Source organism: Triturus cristatus, chromosome 6 (genome assembly GCF_964204655.1).
Source record: "Triturus cristatus chromosome 6, aTriCri1.1, whole genome shotgun sequence".
In the NCBI taxonomy this organism is placed as follows: Eukaryota; Metazoa; Chordata; class Amphibia; order Caudata; family Salamandridae; genus Triturus; species Triturus cristatus.
This window is the reverse complement of record NC_140589.1, coordinates 1,440,545,002-1,440,566,425: the sequence shown is the minus strand read 5'-3', so window position 1 is coordinate 1,440,566,425 and position 21,424 is coordinate 1,440,545,002. Positions and strand designations below refer to the sequence as shown.

The following is a 21,424-nucleotide window of genomic DNA, read 5'->3' as shown; positions in this document are numbered from 1 at the left end:
TTGCGCTCAGAGAATATTTCAGACCACATCTCATTTGTTAGAAATCCTGGGTATTCAGTCATTATTGGGAATTTAGTGCATACAGTGTATTAAAAAATATATTACAAAGCATTTTCAGGAGAAGCAGAATGATGTTGTGCGTGGATATCGGGGCTCTCATATTCCAAAGAGTTATTGCTTTTGGGGTCTCTGCTTTAACTAGTGGCCCCCAGATTCTGATTTAGAAATACTATGCTTGTTCAAGTAGAGCGCACTGGACCAAGTCCCACTTAACCTAGTATATAAAATACGTACTACACACCATGTGCTAGCATGGGCTCTTCACACTAAGCCCTGATCAAAATTCAGGGATGTGGAATTCCTATGGCCCGAAGCCCAGGACATATCCTTTGGGGTCAAGAGAAACAAGTTTCATGTGTATTTTTCAGTTTGCAGTACCACATTATGGATCAGGAAAGGACACTGTCTGCAGTTAAGGTAATATTTTTGCCCATATGTTAATGCTGTTCAAACTTGTATTTATGGTTCATTCATTGAAAGCCTTTATTATTAGGGTGAGCGCTCTAAGTAAATGTTGTAAGCTTCGACTGGGCTACTGACAGTGGTTCCAGTATGAAAACGTGTACACGCATTTTAAAAAATTAGCAATTTGGCGGCTACGTATAATGCTCCCAGAATGCTCTCGGATTTGAAGCAAATTTTTGCAGAAGCTTGAAAGCAAGATTGATGATTCTTTGCTTTCAAACTAAAATGTTTAAAGAAAACATGAAAGCAGGAAAAAAAACATTTTGCTAAACTACTGTAAAATTCAGGTATCATTTCTGTGCAGCATCATTTAGTAACGTGTTGATGAATGCTAGTATTTCCCAAAAATATTCATAATGGAACCAGTCTCAATAAGATTATGGGAAATAAAAAGAAACAAGCAAGGCAAAGTCAGTAGGTCTGAAATTAGTCAGCTTTTTAGTTTTATCAATGTGTGATTTCTCTTGGCATGGTTTTTGTAAAACCTTATTGGTGTAGGAGCTGCAAGGACCTCACCATTATAATTAAACATTGGCAAATGCAAAAATAGTTTTTTGGTCTTAAAAAAAACACACACTGCCACAGTATTTACTGGCACTGAACAAAACTACTTTGTGTGCCAATATGCTCCTTGTCAAAGAGCAAAATGCTGTCACTCACTGTAGGACCGGGGGTCACCAGGCCCTATGGGGGTAGCGTGGCGCGAGCAGGTAGGCATCCAAAGGCTTACGTGTAAAGTGACCATACAGCACACACATCCACTGAGACAGGAAACGCACGCAATAACTGACACCACAATAGTAGGTTGAATAAAGCCAATCAGTTTTATCTAGATCAACATTAGGATCAAAAGCATTTCATTAGGAATAGATTGGCAGTTCATTAAAGCATCAAAACCTGGCATTGAATCCAAGCGCGGCACCTGGCGATCCTGGGGAGCGTCAAACCCAGCATTTACGCAGAGCGCTGCACATAGCAATTCAATAGCGCTTCAAAACTTGGCATTTAAGCATAGCACTGCACATAGCAATTCAATAGCACTTCAAATCATGGCCTTTAAGCATAGCGCTGCACATAGCAATTCAATAGCGCTTCAAAACATGGCCTTTAAGCATAGCGCTGCACATAGCAATTCATTAGCGCTTCAAACATGGCATGCAAGCATAGCGCTGCACATAGCAATTCATTAGCGCTTCAAACATGGCATGTAAGCATAGCGCTGCACATAGCGGTTCATTAGCGCTTCAAAACGTGGCATATAAACATAGCGCTGCACATAGCAATTCACTAGCGCTTCGAAACATGGCATTTAGGTATAGCCCTAAACATGGAGTATCTGCAGAGCCTTAAGCGTGGCCTACCACTACAGCGATACACAGTCCAGCAGGAGTAGAACCTCCTATCCGGTAGGGTTGACCAATCTCCACAATTTCCTGTTTCTTGGGCAAACACTTAGCCCTTCACCGGGCACGAGTCAAGGTGGCCATGGGCCGACCTATTCCCCACTCCGGGGTAGTTGGGGGGCCAAGCATGCCCAACGGTTGAAGTCCCCGGGGGAGGGGCGTGCCCCGGGCCTCCTAGGGCCTCCCGCCCTCCTCCCCGGAGTTTACCTGAAGCGTCGGCCTTGCAGGCCCTTGCACTGCTCCGTGGCCGGGCGGGGGCTTACTCTCCACGGAGCCCCTCCCGCCAGCCACGTAGATCTCCCGGCGATGTCCGGGCCGAGGGGGATGGCGCGGGGCTCCCGACCGGTCCAGACGTGGCCGGGGAGCTACGCGGTGATCGGAGACGGCTCCGGGTCCTCCTCTGGTTCCGGGGGACTCTGGGATTTCCCTGAAGGCTTCAGAGGCCCGCGCCCGCAGCCACCAATGACAGCGCGGCCTGCGGGGGCGCGGCCCACTTGACGAATAGCCCAGCAGCGGGGGCGGCGTTTGGCAGTCCGCCCCCGTCAGGTGATGCAGGCCTTGGCTTCAGGCCTACGCGGCCTCGATTCGGATGGCTCGGCCTCACGAGGCCTTCTCTGGGATTCTGGCGGCCCTCTCCTTGCGGAGGGCCGCGTCGCAGAGTCGGCGACAACAGCGACGGGGCCCCGGTCTTCCCCGCGGGCCCCGGAGATAACGGGGATCGTTGCCCTGGCCTCGGGCCGCAGCGGTGAGTGTTCCGTTATCAGGATCCCCGACGGGGTTGGGAGAAATTAAGAGATGGCCTGCAGCTTGGGGGGTGGCGATGGGTTTGGCGCCCAGCGCCCCGTTTTCCCCCAGAGACGCCCCAGCTCAGGGCATGTAGGCTGGGAGGTGGCAGGCCACACGCCCGTGGCAGAACCAGCTAGGGAGGGGGTCCAGGTCAAGTCAGGGAGCGCAGGAGTAGCACAGCGCAGGTACCTGGTCGATCCCCCAGCAGTTCTGTGGTAAGTTTCGTTGGTAGGTTCTTTGTTAAGTTCTTTGGTAAGTTTCTTGGCGCTGGTTGGATCTGGCGCCCTTAGTAGTTTGGTTCCTTGGGTTGGGAGGGGGGGGGGGGGGTAGGTTGAGTTGGTGACCCAAGGGAGTTCTCAGTCAGGCTTGGTAGGTTGTCCCTGGGTTCCCCTCCCGCTGGGCCAGATCAGTGGGCTAGTTCAGGATCCCTCACTCAACTTAAAAGGCAGCACCTCAGCCCTGTCACTTTCAGTGGCATAGGTCCCTGACTAGGCCCTACCGCCTAAAACTCCTGCGTAGGTTCCCCCAGGTCTGCGTCGCCCCAACTGACTAAAAATGTTCCCTCCTTTCCTTAAGTAGCCCTAGGTCAGGTGACCACTCTCTAAGGCGGCAAAAGTAAACCCCACCCTTCTTCTAGAAGGTTCCAGCAAGTTCCAGGAGCTTCTCCACTCTAGCTATAGGAGAAAAAAAGGCGGGCTGGTGTCGCAACAATGTTGTAGGGTCCCAGCCAGCTCCTGGCAACTAGGGTGCTACTAAAAAGGCCACTCCGCAGTAGCAGGGGCCTGTGGCAGCCATATTGGGGGAAGAGAGCACCTGCACCTTAACACTGATTAGCAATGAAAAGGCGCTCGGAGACCTAAGGCCAACGAAAATGAGGGTAGGAAAAAATGAGGCAAGGGCAAAAACACAGGGAAAGACCACACTAGGGCTGACAGGTCTAACACTCACAGTGAAGCCAGCTGATACAGAGAGAGACAGAGAGACAGAATTTTAATAAACACAAACGGTCAGGATAAACACCAGACCAAATTTGGGGACCAATTATTGAAGAAAGTCTTAAAAGTGCACCCATGGTATATATCCTTGCATTAAGTGCAGCTATACGGCTTTCGTGAATTCCCAAGAATTTACAGAATTTGGACAAGAAATAGTACTCCTAGAAAATATTTGTGACCTGCATTTTAACATGAGCAAATATGCATGTGTAGATCTGCGCATACGAAAATATCAGTGTTTTGCAGCTTCACTTTCCATCTGACCTCTTTTTTCCCAACTCTGGAAGAAGGTTTACGTCTGCCATTGTCAGGAGTAAATTTCAAACATTTCTCAGTATGGGAAAAGATTAGAGAAGAGTTGTTGAAAACCTTTAAAACATGCAAGTTAGTAGGTTTTCACAGACTCAAAAGGGCATTCTAACCCTGAAACTACTGCTCATCACTACCTTCAGCCCCAGTATGTAGATCTACAGAAACGTGGCAACATAAAGGGATTGCGAAGTATTCAAACACTACTATGGTATGACCTGGCATAATCAGAGAGGCTATCTCAGAGCTCTTGTATAATGAGATTGCTGCCAAAATTTGTCACTGCACTACATGGCACAAAAGGGGCAAGTGGATTTTGTTACAGAACAAGTAGATTTATGAAGCAACCTGCCCCATGTACAAGTATATATTTTATTATATTCCACACCCCTGAAAATTGTACCACAAATTCATTTTACTTTGAGAAATTCCAAGTGGTATGAGCTACCACACTTTGGCAAAAAAATCAGGGCATAATGTGACACGGTCAGCTGTGACTGTGGACCAGGAGCAGAACAAAAAAGACTGCCCAATTCTGACTCGGCTATCTTTGTATAAGCAGCAGCTGCACAGAGCAATAGGTACAAGATTTCTCCATTGGACATCTTAAAGTGAAGCACTTGCAACTAAGCCTCAGTAAAAGGAACACATCTGAAAGAAGGAGCTTAATAAAATTCCTCTTTTAGACCAAGGTTTTAATAGCTGTCAAACAGATCTATGTTAAAGTTAATCCATTTTAGAGAGCGCACTGTTACCAAAAGGTGTCCTGGTGCTAACTCCCATGAGAATAATCAGAACAGCCATTTTATAAGTTCTTTTCTGAAAGTGAGCAAATTGAGGATGGAACGAATAAGGAGAGGTAACTCGTTCCAGGCCCTGGCTGTACCAACATTAAGCTTCTTCCCTCGCAGTTAGACTTCTTAAATCTGGGAACTGCCAATGTTCTAGCACCCGAAGAACGAAGATTTCTACTGGGTATGTACCACAGGAACTTTTGTTTGAGATAGGCAGGACCAGTACTGTGCGAAGCCTTAAAGGCCGTACACAAAGCTTTGAACTTGATCCTGCTCTTGACAGGTAGCCAGTGAAGCTTTTGAATTACTTATTTTACAGAACCAAATGTGGAAGTGCCCAAAAGGAGTCTAGAGACGGCATTTTGAAGCACCTGCAGGTTATGGTGATGTTGCTGCTGCATACTAAGATACAAACTATTACAATAATCCAGCCTTGCCAGGATAAGGGAGGTCACCACAGTTTTCTGGGACCATGATGGAATAAATTGTAAGATCTTTTTGATCATTCTGAGCATAACAAATGGGGTGGACGTCAAGGTATTAATCTGGTCTCCAAAGGAAAGTTTATTGTCCATAATGACTTCCACGTTTGGCCTTCGTGACAGGAGTGGGTAAATTATTCAATTCCTCTGGCCACCAGGACAAAGACCAGAAGGCAGGATTGTGGCCAAAAAGAATAACCTCCATTTTGTTGGAATTTAATTTTAAACAGTTGTTATTCATCCATGAGCTAAAGGCCTTCATACAGTCATGAAAATCGCTGCCGATGTTAATGTCCTGGTTTGACACGAAAATTTGTGCATCATCGGCATAGGAGGTCAGAACGAACCCAAAGGATCTGAGTAAAGGTGCCAGAGCAGACAAACATTAAACAGGATCGGGCTGGTTGACGAGCCCTGTGCGACACCACAAGGAAGAGAAAAAGGCTCGGAAACAAAAGGAATCCAGTGCCATGGACAGTTTCCTGTCTGAGTGGAAGGAACGCAACAGAGCAAGAGCTACTTCTTGAACTCCTATTGATGCAAGGCGTTCCGGCAGGAAGATATTGTTATTGCTAACAAAATGCCTAAAGTAGGCTTTGGGTCCTTTAAACCATTGTCTTTTGCTTACGAGCCTCATTCAGCCATTAGTCAGATACTGTCAATCATGTCTTGGAGCAGCCCAGGGAGTATTAATTTCTCACCTAATTCTGCTATGTGCTTGAATGTACCCTTCGACCCCCACTCCAGTGCTGAACTGCATGAGGGACTAGATAGATTGATACGTTTATTGTTTAGTTAACGAAAACCATAACAATTTTAACATAAAGTAAACATCTTAAAAAGATTTTCTCCAATAAGGAGACTTGATTAACATCGCAATAAGCATTTTTAGTATAACAGACGTATTACAGCAGACTGTCTCAGATAAGGAAATTGGATCAACAACGCAAGAAGCATTCATTCCCTGTATGAGAGTAATTCAAGCAGAATACATTATTTCAAAATCAAAATACCCGAGGCTAGCTGAAGCTAGATGCTATGAACAATGTATACACTAGCCCGTTTTCCAACGAATAAAAGGTGTGATGCACTGTCTTGGGCTACTGCACAAGCTGCCTTCTTGCTTACCTGCCGGATGCTTCCCTCCTCTGGGGATAGATTCAGTGTTCAAAAGTAAGTGAGGTAAACATACACTCCATTCTTAGTAGTAAACATACTTAAATTACCTGCATATGCTTAGCACCTAAAGTGCATATGTGCATTAGACTAATAATACTAATAATAATTCTTTGTTATTTAGCAACTAACCATTTGCAAATGGCATACCACCATAAAAGGAAAGAACAGACTAAAATTCAACGAACGTACTATAAAAACCTATAAAATTCAACCTCTATGCAATTAAAACTGTTAAAAACGCTTAGGCTAATCAGGGGACTAATAGCTTGCAGAACTGGACCTGGAGGTGGCCGAGCGATTGCATGGATGCAAGACAAACAATGTAATTAAAGTCTTATTTGTTCCCGGTGCGGAGCTGTAACATTTAGTTGAAAGAGCGGGCGTTTTAAAATTTCCACATATTTAGCACATACCCCCAGCACCCCAGGTGACCTGCTACTAATGCATATAGAAGATCCCTGTGCGCAGGTGCGTACTCCCTCGGCCATAAGTACCGGTTTAAGCAGGAGTCTCCTTTGCTGATCTAAAACAGGGCAGCAGCACAGCACATAAACACATGTTTCTTGATTTTTGTGGCACGGGGGACTACTTTATAACTATCACCTTCTTCAGTCAGCTCTTACTGGGTTTTTCTCAAGTGTCTCGCTCTTATATGCCAACGCGGCACACATTAGCACAGTACATCCAAACATACTGGCTTTGCCAATGCTTATTTGTTCACATGTCTCCCAGTCTGGCCCTGAGCAGTAGCTTCTTTCAGAGTCTTCTCTGCCCCTCATGTCTGCTGGCCTGCTGCTGCTTGTCCACCTGAATGACAATTGATCTACATGCTCTAAAAGCATCATTGGCCACAAGGGGTGAAGTACAGGAGGAAAGCGATCTTCATTCAACTACAACCTCACACATTTTTCACAATCTTCAAACGTATAGCTAGCAGTCTCTAATGACTTATAAGTTCTGCTGCAACAAAACTCCATTCCACCCAATTAATCAATGTTATATATACTCTTGAATAGCGAAATAATCCCTGGGTGTCTTCCTATCATCCTGCTCCACCAGCTTCATGCCTAATCCAGACAGGTCTCCCTAACCTTCAGCTTCAAAGCACTACACAAGTAGTTACAGGTTGAAGGCAGGCATTAAGGGTGCAACTTATTTTACCATATCAAGAACTAAATCAGGCTTGTGACAAGCTGATGCAGCTGTTTTACAAGGTGGAAATGTTTCACAATGTCAACGCGATTCCCGACAGTCATTACACGATTTCACATACCACATACCACTTGCGCAAGTACTCCTTGCGAGGACAGAAATACAGTTTAAAATATTGTAAACAATTAAAATTATTCATTAACATGTTTACAAGCTTACACTACAATTGTAAGGTTTTTTCCCCCCCCAACAACAAAAAATATATTTTTTACATTAACAGTTTGGTACACCAAGCTCCTGACTACTTGTATCTTAATTAAGTAAATGTTCACATCAGGACTGCCACACACTTGCTGGTATTGTGGGGTTTTGGATTAATACTTACATTATGGCCTTGTAGTTCTACAAGGTGTTTCAACAATATAAACTTTCCTTCACAGTCTTGATTCTATTAAGTTAGTACGAAGCATCAGAGTGTAGAAAATTAGCACTCCGCAGAAGCTTGTTGTACAAGGCCCAGGCCAGCAACAAAAAAATTGTTTTTTAAATCTCTGCAGCCAGACCTAATCGAACAGAGTAAGAAACCCAACACAATTATCTCGCTCACTGCTACTTTCATGACATCCCCTTACTGTCGATACATTAATCAGGAAAAGAGAGAGTAAGTTCCCTATACCAGACATCAAAATGTTAGCTTTTTAGGGTTACATTTGTTGCTGGTCTTGAAATTTCTATTTAAAAACATTCTCTACCACACTAGTCCAGAATTCCAATGTAGCATGCTGCACAAAAAGAACATGAAAGACAGGTTTTCGCTAGTTTTAAATAAATAAAATTCCAAACATGCCCCAGTTCTCCTCAAATCCTGATAGTATTGCAGCATCTGTGCATCACAGTCGCGTCTGCACAAATGCGTTTTTAAATCTTATATTAGTCTTGTTTCCAATTTTAAGGTCAATAAAGTCAAAACGACACCTCTGTATGTAGTTAGTTTTAGAACAAACACTAAATATTCTATGCAAGACTAGAACACAGATGATGTCTAGGTTACTTGGCCGCAACCTTCATTACTCCGATTCTGCATTTCTCGTCCAAGGATTTACTTTTGTAATGTGAAGGCATCGCCGGATGAGGAGTTTCACAGACAGCAAGAAATGGTATTGCCATTACCGAGAGGTATTTTAGTTGCGTCATAGAAAGTTTAGTTGGAAACATTATGTGTAGTCAAAGCAGTCAAAAGCTACCTACACACAATAGATGAACTTAGAAAATGTGATGCTTTGTTCAGGCTGCTACTTAGGCCAATCAATGCGTTTACTCATGATAGACTACATTTTGCACAGGGTAATGATTTGTGTTTTTGGCACAATGGTTTTATTTATCTAAGAAGTGTTAACATATTAAAGTTTCTAGTGTTTTGTGCAGTAGTCCCGATTTAATTATTTTTTGGTGAAGCCTACCAGAGAGCATTTGCTATCGGTTGCGAAATATATTGTAGGCTGACTAAGAACATTCTGGAGCTTGGAGCCAGCACCGGTTCGTACAGGTAACAGCGGTGGGGCCGCATGGGGGATTTCGAGGGACGATGCGGAGGGAACATCAATTATTTGTTTAATTTTCACTCGCAGTCGTCCCTCAAAATCCCATCCTGCCCCACCGATGTTACCCTCACAGACCACAGCACCTTAAAGCTCACCCGTTGCTTACCACTGGTTGGCTTAGTGGTCAATGTCATTTACATGCTTCTTATTTGTGTCCAATCTTGTCTATCTTATGTTTGCCCCTCCCATGGAGCATAGCCTCTTTACCATCTAGTTTGATTGGCTGACTTCTATGTTCTCACTGCTTGCTTTTTGAGCACTACTTTTTTCTTTTCGGTAAAGCATACCAAGGAAGAGCATGTGTTTTCCAGCCGTCTCCCTCTTGCATTTCTCTTCGCCCCTTCTGCTGTCAGTCACTCATGTGCTTCTCTACCTACCCATTCACATTGCGCTCGTTCTCTTGCCCTCCCACTCCCTGGGGCTTGCTTGCCTGTTTGCTTCTCCCTTGACCGCTCCACATCTCTCTTGCCCATTAAGTTTATTTATTATGCATAATTAATTGAAATAATTGCATATACAAAATACACACCATAAATAAAATACCTTGCTAAAAATTGTACTAAAATTATGCTGTTCTTTGTAAAACAACCACTACACTATATTAAGATACATGCCTTAAGGCTCGAGCAGGCCGCAGAGTTCTATCAAAACATGTTATATAAATGCAGAAGGAAAATAAATGTATGCTCCAGTAAGAGAAGCTCACTATTTTACACAAATTAATTGATCATGTGCCCTTTGCTTATCCTTGCCAATCCTGCCCCCATGTTGCTAACAGCACTCCACTGCTGTGCTGTTTGCCCAACAAGCGCCCTCCTTCTGTCACCTGTTGCTTCCCCTCCCCAACCGCCAGTGCATTGCTTCCCCCACCCATGCACTCCATGTTATTTCCCCGCACACACACACCTCAAAAACAAACAAGCAAACTTTTTTACATCGGGGAGGCTGTACATAAAACACACAAGAGGTGTCGGGAAGATGCTTGCAATAAGTCTAACCACTGGTAATCACTCAGAGTAGCATTCCAACCCATCGTTCTTTTGCTCGCCAAGCCTCTTCAGAATAGCCATATGCAAATTAGTCTTGACTCTGCTCCAATAGGAGCAGTCCAGCCCGAAGTGCCAAGCCAGGTCCTCTCTGAACTGGAACACAAGCAATCAAAGAACGTTTTGCCCTGATTGGGGATTTTCAGTCAGGTGTAGTTTGGTTCCAGTGGCACCGGGAGCAAGGAGCCACGTCTGGGTATATCCATGGGCACTTAGGGCAGTCACACAAAAGGTGTTGGGAGTGTACTTGCAACAAGTGCAACCACTGGCAATCGGCTCAGGGTAGCATTTCAACCCACTGTCAGGGGCGCTGCACTGCATGGCTACAAAACACTGAGAAAGCCAATAGGTCGCAAAGACGAGACCTATTGGCTTTGCCAATACCTGTTTCTATATGGTAGCGCGAAGAAGATCCTCCAATAGAGTATTGTTGCAAAAGAAGGGAATTGGACAATTGAGACTAAATGGGGAGGAGGGAGGCGCGTGACCACCCTTCCCCTTTTTGGAAAATAATGAATGCACTACCCAGGGTGATAGGGTCCCCAGGCCGTATAAGGCTCGGGAAGGGGAACCACGGGCCCCTCTCTCCTTTTTTATGACATTTGGCCTCAAATTATACATGTGTGTGTGATCTCGTTCTCTCTCTCTCTCCCTCGCTCTCTCCCTCTATCTTGCTCTCTCCCTCCCTCCCTTCATTGGATAGGTATGCTTTTGCATTAAGTTAGACACACACATTATATATCTCCAAACCAACGTTTACAGCAAATGCTCACTCAGGGGATAGCGATGGCGAGACAGTTAATTCTAGATCACATACAGGGTACACGTGACAACTAGTGTAGTGTCATTGTCATGAGGGTGAAGGAAAAACTCTTCTGCTGGTTAAAAAAAATATATAGACTTTTACGAATTATTAAAATACTTCATCGTATTTTTTCATGATGTTTGCTGCATGATTTTCATGCAGCAAACATTATGACGGACCCCTGCATGCTTGACTCTCCTTCTTAATCAGTTGGCTCACCTACCGCTAAAAACATGAGCAATGGGGCACAAATATAATTGCGTGTGTATTTTATCAACAGAAATAAGGCATACTTGAGAAACAAAAAGCGATCAAATCCTGTAGGATCACATGTAATATGTATAGCAACAAGTAGTAGCAGTCTATGTCGAAGGCAAGTAATCATAAGTCTGCTTCCTTGGGGTGTACAGAAATGTGTGCTCTTATCAATACTAATCGCCCTTTTAAAACCTCATGGCTGTCAGAGTCTAAGGATCTACTCACCTTTTGTTTCTCGATTAGGCCATATCTCTGTTGATATGAATACATTTTTAATCTTAGAATGAAATGGTCCACTTTGACTCTTCTACCTCCCCTCCCCTCCCCTCCCCTCCCACCACCCCAACTTATCCATGATTATAAATATATCCTCCATAACTGCTGCCCAGTGGGTTTACCAAATCAAGGCTGGTGTTGGGGTAGTTGTCCACTTCAATATCCCCACAGCATGCTTTGCAACAAAGAAAAGTGCACACTTCCAGACAGATTACAAAAGTGTTTCATGGTGTTGGACCACCTATTGCAAAGTGCTTGTTTTGTGTGTGACCACATTCAAGGTGTATGGTAATACATAATAAGACGAGTTGTCAAGTGAGGGTGCACACTGTTCTTTATTGTACAGGATGCTGAGGGGATAAATGTACATCTAAATATATATATGTGGAAAGCACATTCCCACAAGCCTAAAGATAGACTAAGGAGCGTTTATGTATCTTCCGATAAGGTGACTCATACTGGAATGAAATAATATTTATAAAATGTGTCTAAGATCTCAAACGTTTTCTGGCTCTGACTGAAAGAAAAAAAAACATCGTGAAAAAACTGACGATAGCTTAATTAAACCGGAAAAAGCAAAGTCTTCAGTACTTTAGTGGATGACAAGTTCTGTCATGCTCTTAGGGAGGGCACCAGGCTATTCTATGTACCTGAAACTTAAATCCAAAACAAAATTAATCAACGTAAATTCAAGTGGCGCAAAAATGTCAATATTGCGCTGCAAAATTTTTACATATTGTACTGCAGAATTTCCTATGTGCTGCTAAATCCAGGAGGGTCTTGGACAGGTCAAAAAGGTGAGACCTCCTGGCTCTGCCAACAACGCATGTATTGAATTTGTGTATGTTTATTGTCTAAATATGTCCCTAAAGGTTCTGTACAAAGATGATATACATAAAATAAACCACCTTTTAGGTTTAAATCTTTTTCACTGAAACTACAAACACGGATTCTAGTCACATGAATATTTTCTCAGCATCACATAGCTTTACATCCCCTTTGAAGAGGACTTTGCCTTCAAATACCATAACAGCTTTCACCGATATATATGCACGTTAAGTCACTTTATAAACAATAATGTCTGGCTACACTTACAGGCTCAAAGGAAGCATAAATGGGGAGGAGGGCAGAAGAGAGGAGGCAGTGATGTGGTACAGCGAAGGAAGAAACATTACAACAACCACTGGTCACTAAATGAGCACCACCACTAATGGAAAGTTTCCAACATCTCCACAATAATTCACTTAACTTCTCACGGGCCAGACCAATCCAGCCTTTCCAGAAATGCCTAAGCCACTTCCCTTTGGAAGAACACATATTTCTTGCCCACATAGGTCACCCCCACCTGAACAGGGAACAAGACTTGATGCTTCAGTGTCTCTAGAGGTGAAAGCCTTCTGAAGGTCATAAGTGCTCGCTTCCTAGCCAGGGAGACAGAGCTCATGTCAAGAAAGAAAAGCAGACTCTGATTATCAAACACCACAGTCTCTGCCAACAACACTGCTCTCAATATGGTAGGATCTCTGTGGAGTCCAAGACAGCATCACTGTGCTTCCTGTGTTACCTTTCCTCTTTCTTTACAGTGGCAGTCTAAAGGCTTGGCATTTTCTCCACCAAAGGTCCTTTAAGATTCTCCGAAACTGGCATAGTTGAACTTTCATTCACCTCCATTGCAAGTCATAGCACTCTAGGGTGAAACCCCTGGTACGTATTGTCTAGCATCTATTCGCTTTGTTCCATGCGCTCTTATGCCACAATGGAACACTGTTTAAACTTTAACATTTCTGCTGAGAAACTGGAGGAGAAAAAAAAAAAATGTTCCTCCTTTTATGAGCCACTTTACAATTGGTCTACTACGTGTCAAGGAACTTCCAATTTATTAGCTTGTGTGGTTCATCTTTATGGGGCAGCCTAAAGAGGAAAAAGCAAAATCATTGCGTACTTTGAGTAGCAGGGGCGGGGTCAATGGTCCAGACGGCCTCACTTGTAGACTTGTGTCCAGAGCCACTCACTGTGCTTTTCCACCCCCTTGCTGTGCTTCTGGGGCTCATAAGTCAGGATGCAGTCCGAGTACTATGTTATAAACCGGTGCTAACTCCAGATGATCGAAAGTTAGCGCCATGGGGCAACCACCTCCTGTGCCACGTTCTACGGCCCAAAGGCCTATGCAAAAGCATTACGGAGGAGAGTGGACCTCTCCACAGGCCACTTGAGAGGTCTCTCTCTGAGGAATCAACGGCATGCCATCCTCTCTGCACACATGCCCCCTCATTCCCAGGACCAAGGTCCACGTGGCCTCATCAGAACTCCAAAAGCAGGCAACAGAGCAGCGCAGTAGCATGAGTCCCAAGAAGACAGAACGCTCTTTGGCTCAGCTGGCTCCACCCCACACACCCCACATTTAAAACAAAGCATTTAAAACATAGCAGTGTCCCCTCCCCATTCTTTATAACATTTCCAACCTACAGGGAATCATAAATTATCATTTATAAGAATGCTATGTGGAGAGGAGCTTTTATTCCACAACATGCAGCGCTTTTCCTAGTGTACAATAAACGTGTGAAAGAGCACACGCCCTGCCTGGCAGCAATGACTCACAGCAATGAGAAGAACGGCCCTTAATCCCCTGGTAAAGTACGTGGCCCGTGAGGAGGAAGCATTGTGAAATTTCAACGGAGCTTCCTCGTTCTCGCCGACAATTACACACGGTGCGATCTAGATCCTTCTAAAACGGAGAAGATACGCATGAATTTTTATGCTTCAAAACCATTTTATGCACACAGAACAAATACGCCAATGTCTTGTCGACGTGTTTAGGCAGATTAAAAAAATACAGGTAAAACATGTGGGTATTATTTTAATGTGAAAGGCGTCTGCTCCATGGCTCATAACCCTCTTAAGGCTTGGACGTATTCAGAAAAATGGTCTTAAACAGGTTAAAAAAAAGAGCATTGGCCCAAAGAATTCAACTTAAGGCCAAATTGGTAACCGAGCTGAGGTTTCACTTCTTTATACCTGGCAGAGCATCAATGCTAAATAATGTATGGATTTTGTTTGAAGGGGAAATTAGAAAGGTATGGTGCAAGGGTGTTGGCGGCGACACAGGCAAATTTGCTTTTGTGGCTGAGGCGCTGCACCCAGCATAAGGGGTGTATTTGCACCACTCAGCTGGAGGATGGTGCTTGCTGCCCTGTGCTGGTGCTGCTGTAAAGTTAGCGATTTACACCCACCATAAAGCTTTCTGCTTGTGATTCATAAGGGAGGGAGTCAGCTACCTGTTCCATTTCCATTACTGCCATACTGCTTGTATTATTAATGAATCACTCTAAATGTCTACCGGTGCACTTCTAATGCATTTTGAGTCATGAATACATGGTCAGGAGTTATTGAGGATCAAAATCTAGAACTCCTATTTGAACAAAAGGGAATATTGTGATATGTAGGAAATGGGAAAAAGAGAAAAGGCCAATCGTGGTCACTCTAAATGTCTACAACATAAATCAACCCACATTTCCCTACTATGTTACCTCTACACTGCTCAAATACCCACACTGCAAGCTCAATGGGAAACTTGTCAATAAGCATAGAACAACTCCAGCCATCACATGTATATGGAAATCCTTTGTGCAACACAAGACCTTATCTGAAATGTCAATACGCCAACAGTCGGCACTACAGAAGACAAAGAAAATGAAAAGTAGTGCAAAAAAGTGTGATATCCAAGCTTGCTGGTCAATTTTTATCAGGGCCACCTGAAAACAGTCCCTAGCAACAGAGTGTCATATACTGTAAGGGTTTCATTACATACTGCATTTCTAGCTCTCGGCTACGAATGCCCTGTTGTGAACTTACAGCCCTGCCATAGCTTACCATTGGTGAGCTTTATTGCCAGTCTCATTTGCTTGCTTCTTACTCAATGACTTTCCGTCCTCTTTTTATATTTGTCCCTCCCTGGAGCATAGCCTCTGATCACACTGAGGGAACTGCATTTTTCTTTTTTGTTCAGCCCACCATGAGAGTGCATGTGTTTTCTAGCTCTCTCCCTCATGTGCTTCTACCTTACCTCAAATCATCTGTGTGCTGTATTGCTTCCCACTCCGCTCACCTTCTCTGTAAAAGCTCAGCAACATGGATATTTCTGTTTTGTGGTATGGCTGAAGAGCAGACTTTTTCTCCTGTATTCCACACATTCCATGAAAGCACACATTTTGGCACACAAAGTATTTTATGGCACTGGGGAAGGGACATCTGTTGCACTCACTCTGCTGGCATCTGAGGCACAAGGTGTACTTAGTATGACACTTCTCGTGGAGGCACACAAATCTGCTTCCTGAGCTACTACAGAAGAACAAATGGCTAAATCTTGTTGGAAGTAAGTTGGGCATTAGCAAGCACTTTCCTTCTCATTTTGACACCTGCTTTTCCTTTTTAAATTGTGGTCACAGTTTTGAGTGGAAAGCAGTTGGAAAAAAATGCCATTTCCAAAAATTGAAAACATTACATTCAGCGTACAGTTTTAAGATTCCATAAGATATGTTTGCTTTTCCTCCAGTATTTGGATTTTTTTTTCCCTTTTCTGTTTTACACTTTAATAACACTGACAATACCAGCAGCTCAGCATTTGCGTTACAAAAATGGGACCTAATGGTTTTGCCATTCCATGAAAGTAAACATATGTTTAGCAGACCGTACGCTAGCTAAGCTTCACCGAACTATCCAAACAGTAAATTCTATGCCATAATGTAAGCGGGGAGGGCAATAGAGGAAATAACAGGACTGAACCCTCCTGTCCTGTAAGCAATACAAAAAAGTCCTACTGTTTTTGAGGTTTTTCTTAACTGTAATAAGCATAAACATCTTCAATGAGTATTGGTCTATGGTAGATTTTATTCTCAAATCATGGAATAGGATTAAGGCCAACACGTGTTTTACAACAGTCGTGTTGCTTCATAAGGGCCATAGGGATGTTTAAGCGCTTACTGCCCTGCCCCTGTAACAATAAGATAACTCAATCAACTTCACACTTACTATTCTTCTGCCCTTTGTATAAAGCAGAGATGAAGATTTTTACTATCCCACTTTTAAAGAAAATTTACTTGCGTAATCCAGTCTTAGCCCTTTCCTTATTTTACCAATTAGAAACCCCACTGGTTTGCTATGCACTTGCTTCTTTTTTATTGGCTGCTGTGATATCTTGCAAGGTTTTTAGTATATTATCTATTGAATCTTAAACACTATTGTTTTAATTGATTGCACTTGTTTTTTAATTCATGATTGCTGCTAGTTGAGTCTGTAATCTGAAATGTACTCATCTCAAGATCGGTTTATCAAATGTAACGAAATGCTTTTTATTATGGGCACTTTTATGCATCTTTGGAGGTGCGAAATAAAGTTGAGGATGATGATGATGTTTAAGCGCAAAGTTAAAGAGATGCAGTAATAAATGCAGTATTCGGTATAGACCCCCAGACTTTACAGAGTCATCGGCTATCACACTGATAAAATGGTTGAATATTACATTTGGGAAGAATAAAGGAAATACAATATCAGCACACACTGTGCCCACAGTATGTGTGAAACTTAAGAAGAATACTTCATTTATTACTGCATCGCCTAAACTTTGCACTTACACATCCCTATAAACAGCTGTATAAGAGAACTTAGCTTACGGCCCTGATGAAGTGACATGTTGTCATGAAACACGTGTTGGCCTTAGTTAATAATATTACGTTTTTTTTTTTTAGAATAAAGTTTACCTTAGACCAATAATCATTGAAGAAGGTAATGCTTATTACAATTCAAAAAGACCTCACAAACAGTCAGAGTTAGCTAATTTCACGCCACCACCTGTGAACTTATTGTAAAACTATTGCATGGCAGCCTCAAGGTGAAAACTTTTCTGAAATAGTTTTGTTTAGTAAGTCAAGGGAGGCAATTTGTATTATCATGCCAATCGAATGCCCTGCTATCCTTACGTTGAACACTGTATTATGAAGAATAACAGGTGTATTTTTTTTTAATTATTCCATGTCCTTTGCTCGATTGTTTTAAGGAGATAAGAAATAACTGCTGTAGCTAAATTGAAGATAGTATTGAAAGGGAAATATGGGTTTAAACCTGGTCTCCCCCACTGGGCCTAACTATATGATGCTGGACAAACCGCTTTACCCCACACTGCTTCATTTTCATTAACTAGACAATTTGGGAGCACCTGTTCGTGATTAAACTCGGAGTGAATGCTTAACAAAATGTTTTTATCGTACGAATTATGAATTTTAAGAAATGCCAGTCTGTGTATTTTTTTTTTATCTAACCTAATTGTGATTCGTAAAGACGTGCATCAGTGGCTTGTGAAATCAACTGCAACCCATCAATAAGTTATGCACTCCTCAAAGGAGGTGGTAACCAACTCGCAAAGGGGAAGCTGTCACCATTCCACGCCGGGACACTCTTGGGTAGCCACGCGCGTTATAAATGATATTAACATAACATTGGCCATCTTCCCCTTTTGAAACTGGGTCGGAAGTCGTGGGTGGGGGATAAGGCAGGAGGCCACTGCCTGCTCCCCCTGCATGTTGACACCTGTATTTTTTTTTTAATTTTTTAAAGCAACATCATTGGTCTGCTGTTCCTTGCAGGCCACCATCTCTTTATAGCCAATCAGAAATAGCGACTGGCCTAATTAATGTCCATTAGTTCTGCAACACACTCAGATTAGACTAGAGATTCTCTGATATGATTTAGTACATACCTCGCACAGCAAAATCAGTGGCAGGTCACAAATAGGCGGTGTGCAATATACCTGTTGGAGAACAGTCTCTTTGTACAATAAGCCCAGAATATATTTGTATTGTAAAGATTCTTGTCATAATTTATATAACATCACTAGCCCGATTTTTATGATTATTCCTCCCATGGTCTGGCTCGTGCATCGACTCATAAAACCATGCCAAGTTCCTGGCTCAGCTCTGGCTTGCTTCTACCTGAACATTTTGAGGCCTGCCATTATCTCATCAGCACAGTTCCCAGGACAGAGACCTAAAAATGCTTAAATGTTTAAAGTGACTACTATAGTTGCAACTTACCAAATGTTTGCATCGGTACCTCAAAGCTTACAGGGGCACGAAATTGTCTCAAGAATGCAATAAATAAGTGGAAAAAATAAAAATCTGTGGAGGTATGAGGTAAACATTGAAATTCAAGTAATGTGGCAGTAAGTATACCCATTCTGACCTGTGCATAAGTCTTTATTATAACCTGCTCAAACCCACTTGTAACCAGAGGTCTAAGTGCATTTAAAAAGTATGGAAACTGATTTTGCATGCAAGGGGGGAGTGGGGTCAGTGAGCGCGGGGGTGAGGTCCAATGTGTGGCTAAAAGAAATATTATGTACTTTTTTGGGTCTTTCACCTTAAGGTAGTTACATATAAAATAATGTGCAGCCTAAATGAAAAATACATTTAAAAAAAAAGTAAAGTTCATTATTGGGAAATTAACTATATTACATTATGAAACCTCTATTAGTCAATGCACTGCAGAGGTCTGTGTGTAGCCACAGAACTAAATCTTGGTTGGTGCAGTGGAGAATAGTGACTTGTGTATTCTTAGTGCTACGAGGTCCCACCTGTGACAGAACGCACTGTGAATATTAAAGTCATTATTTTAAACTTGCATTAAACACAGTGAAGACAGAGTGCTAAAAATACGCACAAAGGTTTAAGATAAAATGGTGCTTCCAAAACATAGATTTTAATAAGGCCCAGACTGTATGCAATGCAATTGTATTTTATAACCGTCCCTTAAAAACACACATTTAACAGCTCAGCTGCAATCTTCCTTGCACTACCACTCTACTCAAAAGAATACATCATTGTCATCACAAAGCTTCAAGTGATTCCATCAATTAAAGCCAATACTGGCTCCCAAGCACCCTTTACATTTGCAGATTATTTGCATTTCTTTTAGGCAGGCAAGGAGGGTTTGTTCATTGTTCAGTTATCTGTCTGCCTTTACTTTCACAGGAGTGTCCCTGAATGACACTTCAGCGGAAGCATGTATTAACCGGCCCGGGACGGGTTGTCTTTTTAATAATAATAAAAAAAAGTAGGGGAACGATTTCATATAAATTAGAAAATTACGGGCACGTCATGCCCCTCCGATCCGGCCTACTTCGACCTCGGTTTGTAACACATACCGCAGAATTGTCACCAACAGTACTCGATTTCAATTAATAGGCTAACTATGTTGACGAACACGTGAGACTTTGTAACTGGTCTGAACATATCCTGCTCACACACCCAGCAGGTGCCGGGCCATCCCTGCTCGAAAAGTACCGTGACTTTTCACATAACTCGCCATGCTGGCTACTAACTCCATAACGCGGATACTTTACTTATTTTTGATCAGTTTCAATAGAACTATGTAATTTACATAGTTTAACACGCAGAATACGAATCTGCTCAAATTAATAATAATATTAATATCTTATTACCCGAACACCTCAATGCTACATCCCACCTACTTTTTGGAACAGGAGACCTCATAAAATAAGTATGCAGTACCATAATAACAAGCCTGTCCTCTCAGGAAACATGGAAACTCCCGCGGTACAGAGGGAAAGGCCCGTCCTCAGCCTTCACGTGCGGGCAGCAGCTCCAGCTGTTAAAGCCGAGGAAGGGGGGTTCCAGGGACAGGGGACGGCGATGCGGGCTCTCACCTGGGGTCCGAGTGGGCACAGACCTCGCTGTCTGCCAGGAAGCCGCCCAGCAGAACAGCACCAACACGGATAGCCTGGGCCGCGCGCCTTCCTGCATCTTCCACGGAATGAAATGTCGGCTCTGCGGCGGGCGTCAATTCCTAGGCGAGCGGAAAGGTCCTCGCGCACCGCAACGGGCCTATCCGGAGCACTCGGACAAGTGATTCTCTATCAGTATACAGAGGGTCCGCATTGTTTCTGACAGGCCGCACGAGGGAGCTTCCCGTCTGCGGTAAACACGCCCACGGGCCGCCCACAGAGGGAAGGGCATTTACTGGAGCCTCGTCCCCCACCCTTCCTGGGGTGCTGGGAGGGAGCGGCCTATCCTGGGAGCAGGAAGAGGAAGGTAGTCCTCACGCTGTAAAGTGTAAATAAAAAGAGTCACGTATGTTTGGGAGAAAGTATTTATTGTTCGTTATTTATCTCCGTGCAGAGAGCACGATGCTGCTACATGCTCATGTTTATAAAAAAATATTGATATAATTCAGCGTTCGTGCTTTAGGTGGCCAGTGAGCTGAAGAAAGTGCAAGATTGCTAAATGGGGTGGGAGGGGGGTGCTGCTTGGTATTACATTAAAAAATTGCCTAAATGCAAGCATACTACGTTCCTTCTAAGTTTAGAGTGGCCACTGCGCTGTAATGCCACTGCTATAAAACATGTATAGACCCAGAGTTCTCCAGATTAGGGGAAAGAGCAACTTTCCTCCAAATATTCCAGGAGGTTTATTTACCATTCCAGCCCTGGAATATTTTTGGGAAAGTTCTAAATTCCTCAAGTATTTTTAGGAAGGGTTGAAAAGTAGTAATTTCGAATTGTAGAAAGTGCTGGCCTGAGGGTGCAGCTCAGGGCACAAAACTAAGAATATCTGAACTACCGGCTGTGGTCCAGGGGTTTGGAGGGTGAGCGCCGGTCACAATCATATTAGCTACTGTCTGGATCCGTGCTTGCCTCACACGCGACCCCTCACCCTTTATTTATAGACCGGTTGGCTCACTACATCCCATCTAACCTTAAGGGCATGAATAACTTAATCAGTTAAAACAAACACAAAATAGTAA

General features: G+C 43.3%; 1 protein-coding gene across 1 annotated transcript in view; it reads right to left on the bottom strand.

Moving 5' to 3' along the window:
- The window catches only part of IFNGR1 (interferon gamma receptor 1), a 240,652-nt gene extending 220,029 nt beyond the window's left edge, over nt 1–20,623 (bottom strand). Inside the window, exon 1 of the mRNA XM_085612500.1 lies at nt 20,328–20,623. Coding sequence (XP_085468626.1) covers nt 20,328–20,424 — 97 coding nt within the window. The 5' untranslated portion in view covers nt 20,425–20,623. The remainder of the gene's footprint in view (nt 1–20,327) is intronic.
- Nucleotides 20,624–21,424: the final 801 nt, after the last annotated feature.